General features: G+C 46.0%; 1 protein-coding gene across 2 annotated transcripts; it reads left to right on the top strand.

The window, feature by feature from the left end:
- Window positions 1-247: 247 nt before the first annotated feature.
- Window positions 248-16,340, top strand: DCSTAMP (dendrocyte expressed seven transmembrane protein). Of its 2 annotated transcripts, XM_024756332.1 has the most exons (4): window positions 248-274; window positions 9,738-10,779; window positions 14,652-14,960; window positions 15,973-16,340. In XM_024756332.1, the coding sequence occupies exons 2-4, from the start codon at window positions 9,751-9,753 to the stop codon at window positions 16,045-16,047; spliced, it is 1,413 nt and encodes a 470-aa protein (XP_024612100.1). In that variant the 5' UTR covers window positions 248-274; window positions 9,738-9,750; the 3' UTR covers window positions 16,048-16,340. The 2 variants fall into 2 exon arrangements, with proteins under 2 accessions (XP_024612100.1, XP_024612101.1); XM_024756333.1 differs by lacking the exons at window positions 248-274; window positions 14,652-14,960 and having other exon boundaries at window positions 9,751-10,577; window positions 15,973-15,997.
- Window positions 16,341-17,057: the final 717 nt, after the last annotated feature.

Below are 17,057 nucleotides of genomic sequence, written 5' to 3'. Positions count from 1 at the left end.
TTTGAAAATACCCTATTTCATTATTTTCTAGGATTGATTTCTGCAACATCTATTCTGAGAAAAATATTAGAAAGAAACATGTAGTTTCTTTGCATCAGTTATCCCCTTTGTCAATATGAAACGACTTAGTCACTTCTCTGGGGAATTAAAGAGGTTGATTCATGGCTATGTGACCCTCTTGTCACTTCTGGTTCCTTTTTCCTTGTTCTATATCAAGACTCAGAGCCCTAGGGAAGGGCATTTTTGCACTCAGAGAAGAACCTGAAAGGAACCTGTAAGTAAACTTTCAGAATAATCTTGATTTTGAAATTGCTTTTTTTTAATAAGAAAAAATTAAGTATTAGTAAATTGAAATAAACAGTTGAGACTAGAGGAAACTTTACACCTCTGCCTCTATCCCCGACAGTTTACCTATGTCAGAAATATTAGAAAGTTTTTGTTAACGTTGGCCTGAGGGATCTGAATCCCTCATCTCAGGGAGGACTGCAGCTTGAGCATCTTCTTAACAGAACAGCTGTGTGGACGTGGGCCATCCCTGGCTTTTGAAGAATTGATCTGTTAGCCAAGCCTCGGGTCACAGAGAGGAGCAGGGCTGGCTCGGAAAGGCTGCCAGGCCTCACACACAGTGCCATGCTGGACTGAATTGTCCTGTAGACACTCCTCTGTTTACCCAGTAGCTTTCATTAATCTTTCCTTCCTTGTGTGAAGGTTGCTTTCAGAGAGGAAGGCGTTCACTGGCTTTCCCAAGGCAAGAACGATGAAAACAAAACTATGAGGAATTCATTTCACCTCTTGGCGCTGCTCGAGCTACTCTGGCAGGCTCAGAGAACACTGCGTTCCCGACCAATTTATAAGTTTGCAAGAGTTTTAAAAAAAGAAAGAAAGAAAAAGAGAAAAGGACAAGAAACGCTCCCTCCTCCTTTTGTCCCCCTTACGGGTGCTGGGCTTCTGCAAAATGCCAGTGCCCAGAGTGGGCTCAGCCACTCTCATTTGCCTTTATTTCAGAGACTGTGGGCTGGCAGGACTCGAGGGAGCTGTGGTCCCCAGAGGTGAAGTGACTTATCCAAGGTCACATGCAGGCCAGACCACAGGTCTCCTGTCTCCCTGCCCCGTGGTCTTTTTCTATCCCACTCTGCCCTTTCTCCAAATTCCCTTTAAAATGAGATTCCCATCAAGTCCTGAGGTCAATGAGAGGCTGATGTGTTCAGACTAGGTTCCCACAGGGGATTAGCAGAGCTGGTTAGAGAAGCGGAGATAGAATGTCAGCAGTCGGGTTAATTTTTCCCCAGGGTGTCTGCAGACTGTACCTGGGCTTGTTGAGCATAAGCCATTGGCTTCTGCATGGGGAGCATGGTCAGAAGGAGCTGGTCTCACTTACTGGAAATCTCAGGATGTCCGACAAGGCGAGTGCTACCCACTTGGGGAAGGAGGGGAGCAACAGGACCGCATTGAGTTCCTTGTCCTCTGGGTCCTTCCCCAAAGAAGGCTGCACTGGTTTCTCCTGCAATTGCAAAAGCTGTGATCCTGTGGGTTTCTGTCTGCCAGAGCCAGAGCGACACTGGTGATGTGCTTCTTCAATATCCCCTCAATCTTGAAGGCGCCCAGGGTGGGTCACTTTGGAGGCTCTAGTTATTATTGTCACAGCTGCTGACCGGGCCTTATATCTGAAGCAAAGATGCGTTCTTTGCACCTTGAGAGTTAATCTGTGCTCAGAGGAATCACAGGACAACACAGGAATGTTCATCGCCCTGACTCCCCAACAAAGTGGGCGAACAGGGCTCTGGGGCTGGGGCTGGGGGCTGGGGGCTGGGAGCCTGTGTCCTCCGTGCCAGGGCTTTTGCTGCTGCCACTGACGTTTAATACCCCCCGGGGAAAACAATCAAATCCACTGCGTATGCACCTCACAGCCGGCGTTTGCTGGTGTGCGCAGGTTGATGGAGAAGCCTGGCCGCTTCTGTTTCCCATGGCAACAGCTCAGCTCTGCGTGAAAGCGGATGTGTGGGCTCAGGCTGGATACACAGACCGCACAGTTCTGCCTGGCTCCGGACTTGGACCAGGAGCTTCTCATCACTGCCCCCGTTCCTTAACTTGTTCCCTCCCACCCAGCCACACAAACATTCCTTTCATCCCGTGAAAGAGATTTGGGTCTTTGGTGATATTCTCCTGTTAACTGCAGCTGTGGTTTCCTGGCCCCGGGTTGTGGCACGAACTATAGTTTAGGGATAAAGGCAGAAGAGTGGTAATTATTCTTGGGATATTGTCGTTGATAAAAGCATAAAAGCAGGTACATGGTCCTGGGGAGACACTGATGTTGAGATAAACATTATTGATAATGGAGGCACCGTAAAGAGAAACTGCAGGTTAAAGCGATCGGGTTAGCCTTTTAGCTGCTGCTGGAAGAAGCGATGGAGAGAGAGGGAAGGGCTCAATCCAGGAGAGCAAGAGAAGGGAATAAAATAGAGCTAGAGATCTTTGGGGAAAAAATATTCCCAAGGCATAGAGAAAAACCTTTATGCATGAGACTGGAATCTGGCCTACAGCATGATTTTAAAAGGTACCAGGGAATAAAAAGAGGGTAACTCAGATGACTGGAGAAGGAGAAGGAGAAGGAGAGGAGGACGGCCGGGCAGAGAGAAGAGGGGGAAGTCACGTGGGGATTTCCCCAAACACCAAGGGTTGCAAACTGACAACCAGTAGCCAAAATCAGTGTCAGACTATTTAAAAATAATTTGAGCCAACCTTTTTTTTTTTTTTTAATCAGGAAATGTTTAGATTTCTGGCTTTTCTTAAAAAAAAAAAAAAAATCAGAAAATCTGGCAACACTGGGTCTGTGTACAGCCTCGAAGAAAATCTGCTGGGCTGGAGCTACTGCTCCTGCAACTTCAGCTGGGACATGGGCTCCCAGCCCCCCAGGACCCACTGCCCACACCCATGCCCCCCAGGAAGTCTCTGTATCTCCTGATTTTCTTCACTCTTTACAGTGCCTGTCTGACCCCTGCAGGCGTGTAAAGGCTCAGTGCTGCCCACACTGTCCTAATTTACCAGCAAAGGGAAAGCCCCGACCCTAACCCCCAGCTCAGCAGAGAAGGTGGGGACCAACACTGAATGCTGCTCTCATCCCCTGACGCTGGGAGAGACGGTTCAGTTGAGAACGAATGCCCTGCAGCCTAGACCTCAGACCAGGATAGGCCTGACACCCGATGAAGATCTATAGTCAGCTCTGGAGGGTTCAGTTAGGCTGTGCTGACAGAGGAGGTGGAGGACGCCCCATGCACATGACAACGCAAGGAGAGTTTATACCTACAGTGTTGAATGGCATTTCAGGATTCGCCCATGATTGGGATCCTGGGAATACATTTCAACCAAATTTAGAAGCTACTCTTTGAGGATCATGGTAAAGAGAGTCTGAGAAACTTGCCTATCCTGAACCCTCAGTGCCACATAAACACGGGTTAGAATCCTGGCTCTTCTACTTACTCGCTGTGTGACTTTGGGCAAGTTATTGAACCTCTCTGAGCCTCAGTTTCCTCATCTAAAATATATCTATATAATCATACAGAGCTACTGTGAAAATTAGGAATAATGTATTTTGGATGCCGTTAACAGTGGCCAGACGCTTGGTATCAACTTGGTAACTATTATCTATTATTATTACTATTTTGCTTGTCCACTTTTCTAATTATTTATTTTATGATGCCTGAAGGCAAATTTGGTATGTGGGAAATTTTAACTCCGTTGCTTAGGAACTCTGGTAGGAATTTTAAAACAGGTTTCACGAAAAGTCAGAAATGAGATGTTGATGTGATGGGAAATGTGTCACATTGTAGGAGAAAACTGGGGTCTCCCTCCCACTTCTGCCTCTAGTCCAGGACAGCCTCGGCCAGCCCAGTAGCCTCCTTGGATTTTCCTTTCCTCATCTGTGGAAACCAGCAGGCCAGGTGTTGCTCATCTAGAACTGTGCTGTTCAGTAGACAGACACCAGCCACATGTGACTGTTTAAATTTAAATTAATTAAAACTAAATAAAGTCAAAAATTCAACTCCTCAGTTGCACCAGCCCTAAGTGCTCAGTTGTCACATCAGGCTAGTGCTGACCATGTTAGACAGCACAGATACAGAACGTTTCCATCACCGCTGAAAGTGCTATCAGACAGTCCTGAATTCTAGAGATTGCTAGGCAGTGCCTGGTTCTCAGACGAGCAGCCTCAGTACCACCTGGGACTTGTTAGGAACGCAAACTCTCAGAGGCCAGTCTAGACCTTTGAAACCAAAATCTGCATTTTGACAAGACTCCCCCAGTGATAACATACTCAAGTTTAAGAAGCTCTGACCTATAATATTTCTTCCAGCTCTAAAAGTAAAATTTAAGAATCTGGGTATCTGCCTGAAAAAGTCTTTGAGAAAGGAATAAGTAACCAGCTTGTCCAAATCCTGATTCCCTGATTTTTCTAAAAGGAAAGAACTGGGGCCATCTGAAGAAAGAAAGTTCAGCAGAATGACTGCACCTCTGCAGGAGCAAGAGGACAGAAATCAACAGACATCTAAAGGCAACGCGTCAAACATCAGTGCTGGGAAGGCGGTGCAATCCACCTCCTGCCTCTGAGCCTCTCATCGTTGGGACATTGAAGCCTTGCCTAAAGAGCTTCAGAGAAGGGACATTCTCAATTTGCTGTGGCAGCAAAGAAACAAGAAGAAATGGGTTGCATTTCCTAGGCACCTTATCTCCAGGGAATCTTAACGTGCTTGCCAAAGCTTCCCTCCTTAAACCGCACCAGGAAGGAGCTCAGGCAGGTCTTTTATTCAAGTAGGGAAAATGAGGAACAGAGATTGGTGAAGAAATCAAGGCCACATTCAACAGCGACAGGAAATCAAGGCCACATTCAACAGACTGGAACACCAGCCCTGAGCTTGTGGTCCAAACTCGCCTCTGTGGCTTGAGCTATAAAATAGGAGAGAAGGCATTTGGTCCTCTTGCTGCAGAAAGTTTTGATGTCTTTTGGTGACATGCTGTTTTCAGCACCAAAACAAAGGGGAATAATATTAGATCTTTTGCTTGTTAAGAAAACATGTGCCTCTTACAAGACAAAATTGCAGTAATATATCTTATTTAATTGTTATTAGATTTTATTGCCGAGGGCTAACATTTTAATGTATCCATAAATCTGTTTCTCACTTGCAGAGAAATCTCTTTATAAAGAACACACTGTACAAGGATGAAGGCAAAAGGAGGGAAAAATGAATCTAAAATATGCATTATTAATTTTTTAGAAAGCAAGCAACATGGTACCTCATAAAGGATATTAGAAAAAAGTAAGACAGCTGGGATTTTTGATTTGCTGTAGAGAAAAATCTGCTGATTTGAGAAACATTCTTACAGGGTAAACTATTTTGATGCAAAAAGAAATGAGCAGAGAGAAATGGGTTTGTGATATACAAATCAGCTCTTAAACCGTCACTGGCAGAAAGTGTGATGTGTTTCCAGCAGACACAGTGGGCTGAGCATCCCGTCACATGACCCAGAGCCGTGGAATCTGGGCATGGCTCAGGGGGCAGGGAGACCCGGTCTGAATTCTGCTATGCCACCTACTCCCCGTGTGATCGCTGACACATTTCAGCAAGCACCCTGAGCCCCAGTGTCCACTGTGTGAAAAGCAACCTCCAGAGGCTTTAGGGAGGATGCAGAGAGATGCTATATATAAAGAGCTCCTAGGACATAACAGACAATTATTAACTATTAGTGTACCAATTACTCAGATAATGGTTTGGGGTCAAATCCAAAGCCACACCGAAGAAAGCAAATGGGGACACACCTAGAGGGAGAGGCAGCACCTCTCACAGGCAGCCTGTGGTGCTGGCTGTCCTGCCCGGTGTCCGCCTGCCCTCCGCTGACTGATCAAGTCCTCCGACCCAGGCAAGGAAGCAGGGCTGACTCGCACTGGCAAGGCTGGGGACAGTTCAGGAGCACAGGGGCTACCAGTGATCCCTGGGGCTCAGAGAGGCACAGGAGTGGAGTTGGTACACAGGAGTACTGCCAACCTCCAAATCAACCTCCAGTTCTGAAAGGAAGCAAGCTTGCAGGAAAAAAGAACTCTGTTCTTTTGCTGGTCCCCATTCTAATGTCCATTTCTTCCAGTTTCCTTTCCTCCGGATGGAGTAAAACCACCTTCTTAGGGAGGATCTTGAATCTTCTATAAGGCCAGTCCCACATGGTAATGACCCTTCTTCAACACGACGTCTCCCCGTATCTCTTCTCTGCACTGAACTTTCCCATTCAGATTACGTGCAGCAGCTGCAAGCCCTCTATATAATTGCTGAAGACATTTCCACAGGTTTGTTCCTAACCTGCCTATTTCCCCATCTCATTTCTGTCCTACATTAACCCCATTCCGCCCGAACCCGAAAAGAGAGCCATTTCTTCCCTTCAGGTTGCTGAGTTCATGCCCTCCCGCCAGTGACTGGATACCTTTCTCACATTACCAGTGTAATTCACTGGCTCAAACGGTATTAAGCTACTCCATAAATCCAGCCCCAAAATATTTGATGTGAGAAGGGATTTATTTGAGAGTGTTTAAAAACTGATCAATGTCTTCGTTAAAATTCCATACATAAGGTATAATGCTCATTAGACATTTTCATGTCAATTAAGATAGCTCAAATTTATTTTGTATCATCCCAAATGAACCCAAGCCTCTCTGAGTGTATCACACACCTAAATCTGTATGACTGACAGGGCAGTAGCAGCCCCACAGCACCTTCATTTTAGATCTGGGAAAAAAAGAAAAGATGATTAACTCGGTGACAGATTATTCTCATTTTCCTTGTAAGATTCTCAGGAGAGAACTGCACTCAGAGGTTAGGAACGAGGGAGGGAAGGCACAATGGTTACAGAGCTGAATACAATGGCCTCAGTCCAATGCCACGTTTAAGTTCGGGTGCCTTTGGTTTGCTTTCTTGTCTGTAAACTTAGAGCACGAGAAAATAGATGACTGTCAGAAAGTGATCTTACATAATGCAGTTCGTTGAAATTTCAGCCTGTCCATCAACCTAAGGTCTGTTTCAGTTAATAAGACCCATGGCACAGGACTGCTGCTTTTATCAGTGAACAATCACTGTGCAAAAAAGCAGCACACAATTCAGGGGCTCAAAGTGAATAAGCATTTCTTATTGCTCAAGTATCTGTGATCAGCTGGTGGCTGGGGACTGGCTGGTCTAGGATGCCCTATTTCACATATATGGCAGCTGACTAGCTATTGGCTGAGTTGATGGAATAGACTGGTCATGTTCCTCTTGTCATTCAGCAGCCCAACCTGGTATGACAGGATGAATGACCTTCTCAAGTATCTGTGATCAGCTGGTGGCTGGGGACTGGCTGGTCTAGGATGCCCTATTTCACATATATGGCAGCTGACTAGCTATTGGCTGAGTTGATGGAATAGACTGGTCATGTTCCTCTTGTCATTCTTCAGCAGCCCAACCTGGTATGACAGGATGAATGACCCCACCCCCCCTAGCCCCAACCAAAGATGTCCATGTCCTAATGCCCAGAACCTATGACTATGTTACCTTTCATGGTAAAAGGAACTCTATATATGTGCTTGAGTTAAGGACCTTGAGATGGAGAGATTATCCTGGATTCCTTGGGTGGCCCCAGTATAGTCACAGGGGTCCTTTGAAGAGGGAGGCAGGAGGATCAGAGTCATGAGAGAAGATATAAGGATGGAAGCAGAGGTCAGAAAGAAAAGAAGATGCAACATTGCTCTCTTTGAGATGGAGGAGAGTCCACAAGCCAAGGAATAGAGGTGGCCTTTAGAAGCTGGAAAAGGCAAGCAAATGGATTTTCCCCTAGAACCTCCAGCCCTCTGCAGCCCTCTGGACCAGTTTTAGACTTCTGACCTCTAGAATTGTGAGAGAATAAATATGTGTTTCTATAAGCCACTAAGTCTGTGGAAATTTGCTACAGCAGCAATAGAAGCTAAAATACCTGGACTTGTCAACAAGTTAGTAGTAGGGTTCCAAGAGAGGCAGGAGGGAATCACAGACTCGGGATAGGCATACTATTACTTCTGCCACATTCCATTGGCCGATGGTGTCACAAGGCCATCCCAAATTCAAGGGCTGGAGAAATAAACCCCACCACGTGATTCGATTTCTCTCACTTCTTTTTTTTTTTTTTTGCGGTACGTGGGCCTCTCACCATTGTGGCTTCTCCTGTTGCGGAGCACAGGCTCTGTATACGCAGGCTCAGCGGCCATGGCTCACGGGCCCAGCCGCTCTGCGGCACATGGGATCCTCCCGGACCGGGGCACGAACCCGTGTCCCCTGCATTGGCAGGCGGACTCTCAACCACTGCGCCACCAGGGAAGCCCTCTCTCACTTCTTGATGGGAGAAGCTGTAATGTCACTTTGCAAGGAGGTGTAGAAACTGAGCAGGACCCTGCAGGGCCTCCCCAGGGACAGACCCTGTGTCCCCCACCTCTTGTTTGTAGAAAAGCTTTAGCCTCGTAGGCCTCCCCGCAAGTCCAAAGGAAAAATTTAATGAGAAAAGTGAGAAAATGCAGAAACAAAGGAAAACAGTCAAGTAAGACAAAATAATAAGAGTTTAGCCATAACACAAAGTCAAGGACTTTTAGTGCCTCCTCGAGGCTGTAGATAATAACCTGAACCATATCCTTGAGGTGTTTTGCAGACATTAAAAGCCCCCACCAGGTGGAAGAAGTTAACTGCACGTGACGATAAGCATGTAGACCCCAGAGGGGTTGGAAGCAGAGGTTGATGGTGTTCATTCCCGAAACATCACGCTGGTACCTCACCACCCACGGTTAGAAGGACGTACCAAGCTGATCAGCCACTCTGCAATCCTCTCCCTCACCTTGCCTTTAACAGCCCTTCCCCGAAAGCCACTGCGGAGTTCAAGTCTTTTTTATTTTTATTTTTTTGCTGTACGCGGGCCTCTCACTGTTGTGGCCTCTCCCGTTGCGGAGCACAGGCTCCGGACGTGCAGGCTCAGCGGCCATGGCTCACGGGCCCAGCCGCTCCGCGGCATGTGGGATCTTCCCGGACCGGGGCACGAACCCATGTCCCCTGCATCGGCAGGCGGACTCTCAACCACTACGCCACCAGGGAAGCCCAGGTCTCTTTTGTTTAAACCGTGTTTTTTTAATTGAAGTATAGTTAATTTACAGTGTTGTGTTAGCTTCAGGTGTACAGCAAAGTGATTCAGTTATGCATAAACATTTGTATATATATTCTTTTTCAGATTCTTTTCCATTATAGGTTATTACAAGACACTGAATATAGTTCCCTGTGCTGTACAGTAGGTCCTTGTTGTTTACCTATTTTATACATAGCAGTTAATCCCAGTTTTAATTTAGCTTTCCCGCACCTCCCCATCCCGTTATCCCCTCTCGTAATCGTAAGTTTGTTTTCTATGTCTGTGAATCTACTTCTGTTTTGGAAATAAACTCGTTTATATCAAGTTCAGGTCTTTTGAACACAAGCTGCCCGTTCTCCTTGCTTGGTCCTGCACTGGGCACCTTGCAATAAACTCTGCACTTCCCTTCACCACAATCCAGTGTCAGTGGATTGGCAGCGAGCGGGCCCAAGTTTGGTTTAGGAATAGTGTAGAGACTGAGAAGAGTAAAAACTTACAGCCATTTTTTGCAATCAATCTATCATCGTGCCCTTTACAAAGAGGACATTTAAAAGCAACATCTGACCCTGTTTCTCTTTCATTTCCAGGGACAGAGAGAGCATGGGTGTCTGGACCTCAGGCACCAATATCTTCCTCAGTCTTTGGAGGATGTATGTGTCTCCAAGGAGCCTTGGATGGATGGACTTCACCCAACATTTGGGCACTTGTTGTTTTGTTGCTTTCATTTCTGTTGGCCTCTTCTCTGGGACCTTCTACTGGTTTCTGTCCTCATTCATAGTCTTCACCACCTCCTGGATGGTCACGTGTGCTCTCCTGTGCTGCTCCAAGCACGCACGGTGTTTCATTCTGCTCTTCTTCCTCTCGTGTGGCCTGCGTGAAGGCAGGAATGCTTTGATCACCGCTGGCACAGGGATAGTCATCTTTGGACACGTGGAAAATATTTTTCACAACTTTAAAGGTCTCCTGGACAGTATGACTTGCAACCTAAGGGCAAAGAGCTTTTCCATCCATTTTCCACTTTTGAAAAAATATATTGAAGCAATTCAGTGGATATACGGCCTTGCCACTCACCTAAGTCTGTTTGATGACCTTGTTTCTTGGAACCAAACACTGGAGGTCTCTCTTTTTAGTCCCAGCCAAGCCCTGGAGGCACAGCTCAATGACACTACATACAAAGCCCTGCGTGTCTTGTACCAGGTGGTGACAGCGACAGAGGTGTTGTCTTCCCTGGGGCGGCAGCTAGTTGCCCTCACGGGGCTTCTGCTGGTGCTACTTGGCACTGGCCTCTTCATGAGGCGATTTTTGGGCTCCTGTCGTTGGAAGTTTGAGAACATCTACATCACCAGACAATTTGTTCAGTTTGATGAGAGGGAGAGGCATGAACAGAGGCCCTGTGTCCTCCCGCTGAATAAGCAGGAAAGGAAGAAGTATGTCGTCATCCCATCTTTCTGGCTGACTCCTAAAGACAGGAAAAACCTGGGGCTGTTTTTCCTCCCGGTACTTACCCATCTCTACATCTGGGTGTTGTTTGCAGCCATAGATTATCTGCTATATTGGCTCATTTTCTCCATCAGCAAGCATTTCCAAAGCTTGCCAGGGCTTGAGGTTCACTTGAAGCTGCACAGAGAGGTAGGTGCTCACAGGCCCATCTCACTGTGTATCCCAGCTGTTTGCTGTGTGTTTGCAAAAGATCGTGAACTTTCCAAGGCAGGGCAGTGTCTTATTCCCCTCTGGAACCTCAGTGCCTGGCACGGAGCCTGGCGTGTAGGAAGAACACCCAGAATGCTGGTTAGATTGAGTTGAAACCCCAATGTTAGAGGATGAGAACATTCTGAACATTTTTGATCACTGTGTCAGTTTCCTGTGGCAGCCGTACCGCAACAGAGGAGACCATGCTTTTTGTTCATCCCATCTTTTCTCTTTTCCATTTTTCCCTGTGGAAATTGATGATTATGTAGACATTTCAGAGGATCTGGATACTGTCAGATACTTGTCTTGTTTTTAAACCTAGCATTCTGCGCTACGTGGAACGTGCAAACGTAGTGTGTGTAGTCGTGTGTACATGTGCACGTGTGCGTGCGTGTGTGTGTGAATGTCATGCATGCTGGGTGGCGTGCACTAGCCTGGGCTGGTGAACACGCCATCTACTGTTTCCGTTTGTCTGATTTTCCCTCCTCTTTGTCGAGCTACAATAGATTGTGCCTCTGCTGGGGAAATCTCAGAGGGGGAGGGCAGAAAGGGACCTGGAAACCCTCCTCTGAAAGCCCATTTCCTCCTGCTGCAACCATACTCTCCCTCCCCTTTCTCCTGGCTCAGCAGGCACTGTCTGGCCCCTGCCCCGCCTAATCCTGGGCTGCTTCTCGGAGTTGATTACTCTGAGCCCTCTGTTTCCTCTGAAGTCTTCAGTTAATTACGAGAACCCTGTTGCTCTACATATCTGGAGCAGAGTGGATAATGGAAGCAGTGTTTCAAATGAAAGCCAAACAAGGTTTTCAGCCGGGCTTGATCCGGGGCGGCGGCTAGTAGAAGGGCTTCTCTCCTCCTCTCCCCCATAGTCCATCCCCCTCCTTAGTCCCTTTTTTGATCTTCCCCTCTCAGTTCTTCCCTCTCCTTCATCTTTTTGCTCCTCTCTCATCTATTTCTCTCTGAGCCAAAACCCATGCCTGTTTTGTGAATTCTCACTGTTTTAGATAGATGGGGGGAGAAAAGCAAGTCTGCCTTCCAAAAAAGGCCCAGAAGGTTTCCAATGACAATGTCCTGGCAAATACATTTTGGGGTCTTGCTGGGTCCTGGGGATGCAAAGTTGTCTAGACCGTGATGGCTCCCATCGAAGGGCTCACGTCCTGGCGGGGGAGGCCACCACGTACACTCACAATGACAGCAGGGTGGTGGGCGCAGAACAGATGCGAGCACAAGACTGCTGTGGGAGCTTGTCTCAAACTCTCTCCTGCCGAGCCTGGGAGGCTGTGCCACCAGCAGCTGGCTTCCACATAACTGGCAGTGCCCTGCCCTTATCCCACGATGACTTTGGAGGTTCCTGGTCTCTCCATTGCAGCAGATTTGCAAAGGAGAAGTCAAGCAAGAAAAGAAATATTGGCTCAAGGTTTCTCCCACTTTTTTTTGTTTTAAACTTTTTTTTTTTTTTTTTTTAGATGTTGGGATAGGAGTTTTATTAATTTATTTATGCTGTGTTGGGTCTTCGTTTCTGTGTGAGGGCTTTCTCTGGTTGCAGCAAGTGGGGGCCACTCTTCATCGCGGTGCATGGGCCTCTCACGATCGCAGCCTCTCTTGTTGCGGAGCACAGGCTCCAGACGCACAGTCTCCAGACGCGCAGGCTCAGTAGTTGTGACTCACAGGCCCAGTTGCTCCACGGCATGTGGGATCCTCCCAGACCAGGGCTCGAACCCGTGTCCCCTGCATTAGCAGGCAGACTCTCAACCACTGCGCCACCAGGGAAGCCCCTCTCCCACTTTTATACAATTTTAAATAAAGAAGAAAAGTGGGAAATGACGTGATAGACCTGGCTGGATAGGTGGACGCTGTAAGTAAAGATAGCTACAGTCGGGCTTCCCTGGTGGCGCAGTGGTTGAGAGTCCGCCTGCCGATGCAGGAGACACGGGTTCGTGCCCCTGTCCGGGAGGATCCCACATGCCGCAGAGCGGCTGGGCCCGTGAGCCATGGCCGCTGAGCCTGCGCGTCCAGAGCCTGTGCTCCGCAACGGGAGAGGCCACAACAGTGAGAGGCCTGTGTACCGCAAAAAAAAAATAATAATAAATTAAAAAAGCTACAGTCTCTACTTATTGAGCACCTACTATGTGCCCAGCATTGGTCTGCATTAACTTTTCAGGACCGTCTGATACCAGAGTGAATCTTCCATCCATTACTCAATACCATCTTGGTAAATTGTTTACTTGAGAGAGGCAAACACATTTTAAAACATTGGGGTACCATTTAGTACATTGCTCGGTATTTTGAGAGTTTGTTACCCTCCACCAAGCCCATACAAGAGTGTTGACAACCTTTCTGAAGCCCTGGCTCCCAGCTGCAAAATCCCCGGTTAGATTCCTAGACTAAATAACTTCTTCCCAGACCGGACACCCGCTGCTTTCTTATTGCAGGATTTCTCATCACTTACTCAATCGATGTGTTTGTTTCTTCAGCAGTATTGAAAAGAATGCATGCCTCTGCTCTGGCTATTTAATCGTAGGTGAACTGTCTTTTTAGTAAGAGAAAAGGAGAGGCAACACAAATGCTTTCTACTGCTTAGCCACAGTGCTGGGGAAATTGCAGATCTGACTTGACATTTGTGTAGAAGTCCCAGGTTTGGGGGTTTCCAGATTTTTCACAGGTATTGGGGTAAATCGAAGGTGCGTGGTGTTCTCTGGGTGTGATTGGGTTCTTTTCAGAAGTCATTTTCCTCCTCTGCGCCCCAGGGCTCTAGGGTGTTGGAGTGATAATAACTTACTAAGTACTCCAGTCTGTAACGTTAATGCTCCATCCCCAAGGTGCTTAATTTACACTGGGAGTAGTTTATTCATGGGCAGGATCTGGTCCATTAATTCCTGTTTTACCAAATTGGAAAACAAATCCACCAAGAGACTATATGGCTTTCTCAGGTCAGGGAAAAGTAAGAGCTGAATGAGCACACACGTCTCCTACTGGTGGCTTGGCTGGGTGGCTCAATGTCATCTGCCCTCTGGGTCAGTTTGTTGAGGGCAACTGGCTTATTCTCTTGCCTTCAAGCGGGGAGGAATGCACCCCTCCTATCATCTAAGAGAGATGTGAAAATGTCCTATTCTGAGACCTCTATAAATAGGATTTTAGAGACACTTTGAGTAAATATACTCTTCTTTGTATTCTTGCATCAAGAATAATTCTACCCCCCCACCACCCCTCCCCGCCACCTCAAGCTCTAGAAGGATGACTTAGAACATAATTTAATGCCTCCACATCTTTATGACCTTGTGGTCTGCTGATGAGGTGTTTGTCGAGATGGAGAGGCTATGACTGGGCCTTGAGGGGCTCTGCTACAAAAAAAACTTCTCTCCCAGTTAAGCAAAAACCATCTTTTGTTAGTCCCACATGCTCTGAAGTGTAGAAACCGGTGTTCCATAAAAATAAGTCATGCGGTCAAAATTAATAGGAGAATCGTTGGCTGAATTTAAGCAAATTTCTCTGCTTTCTTCTCAGCACCCTCAACAGTCTCATGGCTATCGTGACTCTCTAAAGAAAGGACAGAGCAAACAAACTTATCTGATATCCTTCTCTCAAGGAAATCTATATTTCCATAATTCCCACTCTGGAAAACTCTGCAATGGCTACAACAAAAATTCATCCCTTCTCCTTTATTCCAGTCATAGCACATAAAAGGAGCTGGGATAGCCCCTTCAGCCAAAGCTCCCTGCATATTTTAAGATAAATGCTACGGGGCAGTATTGAGAAAGACAAGGACAGAGTATGAAAATGGCATGGATCTTGATGATTTTATTCTTTCGTTTTAGAAACAAGAAGCTCAAGACATCATCCATGATTCTTCATTTAATATATCTCTGTTTGAACCCAGTTGCCTCCCTAAACCAAAGCTACTTCTGTCTGAGACCTGGATTCCTCTCAGTTTTATTCTTGTGATACTAGGGATGCTAGGACTGCTGTCCTCCATCCTGATGCAACTTAAAATCCTGGTGTCAGCATCCTTCTACCCAAGTGTGCAGAGGGAGCGCATCCAATACCTACATGCAAAGCTACTGAAGAGAAGATCAAGGCAGCCAGTGGGAGAAGTAAAAAGGAAACTGAGTCTGTACTTTACAAAGGTAAAGCCAAAATAGGGTTATAACCTGTAATTAGGGAAATTTTGATTTTGAAGGGCAAATGGAATTTCAAAGCACTCTTCAACTTTACATTAGGGCTTATATCCCCGGCAACAGATAGGACACTTTCGGGGCGGGGGTGGGGGTAGGTGAACAGTGACGGGGAACAGATGTACATGGCTAAGTCCAGAAGACTCTGCAGCAATGCCGGTCCAGAGGATTCTACCAGATAGCCTTCAAAACACTGATTTCCAGTGAGTACATTCAGTCATATTGTAGAAAAGCTACCGGGAAGGCCCTCTCTAATGGCTGTTAAAGAACAATACCCAGTCAGAGTTACTTTACCGGGATAAATAAATAACAGAAGGGAAGTATCTACTACAGCTTGGTAAACTCCAAAGAATTTGCTCATTCTCCAGCATTACAAAATATATATGATGAGGGCTTCCCTGGTGGCACAGTGGTTGAGAGTCCGCCTGCCGATGCAGGGGACACGGGTTCGTCCGCAAAAAAAGAAAAAAAAAAAAAAAATATATATATATATGATGATATATATATGTATATATTTATACATATATAACATAATGACTTTCATACACATATAAAATGAACACTTGTCAAAGATTTCATTCAACGTATTAAAGACGGAACAGTAAGAAACTCCAACCAATTCAAAGAACAATTTAAATCACACATACATACAGGCCATCTTGAATACCAAAATGAATTTGTTTAATAGATACAAAACTGGCTTCTTCCACAAGGGAGGATGGGAGGGTCAATTGTACTCTGCAGGGTGAAATTCACTTGCATGTGCATGGACAAGAATCATTTGCATTGTTGCCATCAGCTATCTACAGCTTACAGAACTGGAAAATAGTTCATGGACAATGAAAGACCGAAATAATCCCTAAGGATAAGCTTTCCCGGCCATTTCAAAGTCTTGTGAAAAGTCTGTGTCAGTGGCATTTGAAACGACTCTAATACTCATTCATCCAGCTTCGTGTCTTTTCAGATTCATTTCTGGCTTCCAGTCCTGAAAATGATTGGGAAGAAACAAATGGACACTGCCAGTGAAGACAACCTGTGAGAGGCCCCATGCAGCCCCTCGGCCACACTGTTCCAGCAATTCTCCTTAAGTCTACTGATCGTGACCCTTACTCATGCCCAGCAACAGAGAACTACACTGCAAGGTCCTTCAGCGGTTTGAGGTTGCAGGGCCAAAGTCCTTTTTTCCATAAGGGCCAAAGGGCTACCAGATAAATTGTTGTGTTGTCTGTCTCGCAAACAAGGCACACGATCTGGACTGTATCTCAGTGTAACAGCACTATAACCAGGCCCTTCGAGGAGAGTCTCAGCATAGAGTAGTATTCAAAGAAAAAAACAGAAAAAAATTGGAAAAAATCAAAATCTCTACTGCAGGCTCACAAACAAATATCAAGGAGGACATATATGTATGATGCGAGCAAAATATCTTTAAATGCTTCTATCCCTTCTCTGCCCTTCTTAATATCCTTTATAGCTATTTCCTACCCACAACTGTCTGTCCTCCCCCTGCCCCCTTATTCAAGAACTCCTTCCAAAACCCATCTCCAGCAGCTCCTGGTTTCTTCTCACCACCTCCTCTGCTCCTATCCTCTACTTTCCTGGATCTCTTTTCTTTTTCCTCTTCTACCAAAGCCTCTAGCCACATTTATTTAGAGAACACATTTATTAAAATCATATGAGAGGCTTCCTACAATGTGCATCTTGGGCCTCTTTTTCACTATAATCAATGTACACTCTACAGTACAGGGGCCTATTTCCCCTATATTCAAAATACCTAAGAGGGAAAAATACTGATTCTATTACCTCTGAAGTGCCAGAATGGGAAGAAATGAAGAAACATTAAAATTTTAAAACAACTTTTTAACTTTTCATTTTGAAAATGTTTCAGCCTTACAAAAAAGTTGCAAAATACTAAGTACAGCGTTCCATTTACCTATCACCCCTCATCCCCGAACATTAACATCTCACATTACCACAGCACAATTGTCAAAACCAGGTAAATAACACTGAAAAATGCATACTCTACAAAACTCATTGGATTTTCACCAATCG

Source organism: Neophocaena asiaeorientalis, unplaced genomic scaffold (genome assembly GCF_003031525.2).
Source record: "Neophocaena asiaeorientalis asiaeorientalis breed wild unplaced genomic scaffold, Neophocaena_asiaeorientalis_V1.1 scaffold496, whole genome shotgun sequence".
NCBI classification, from domain to species: domain Eukaryota; kingdom Metazoa; phylum Chordata; class Mammalia; order Artiodactyla; family Phocoenidae; genus Neophocaena; species Neophocaena asiaeorientalis.
Note: the sequence above shows the minus strand (reverse complement) of the source record. Positions and strands in the feature narration are given on the sequence as shown.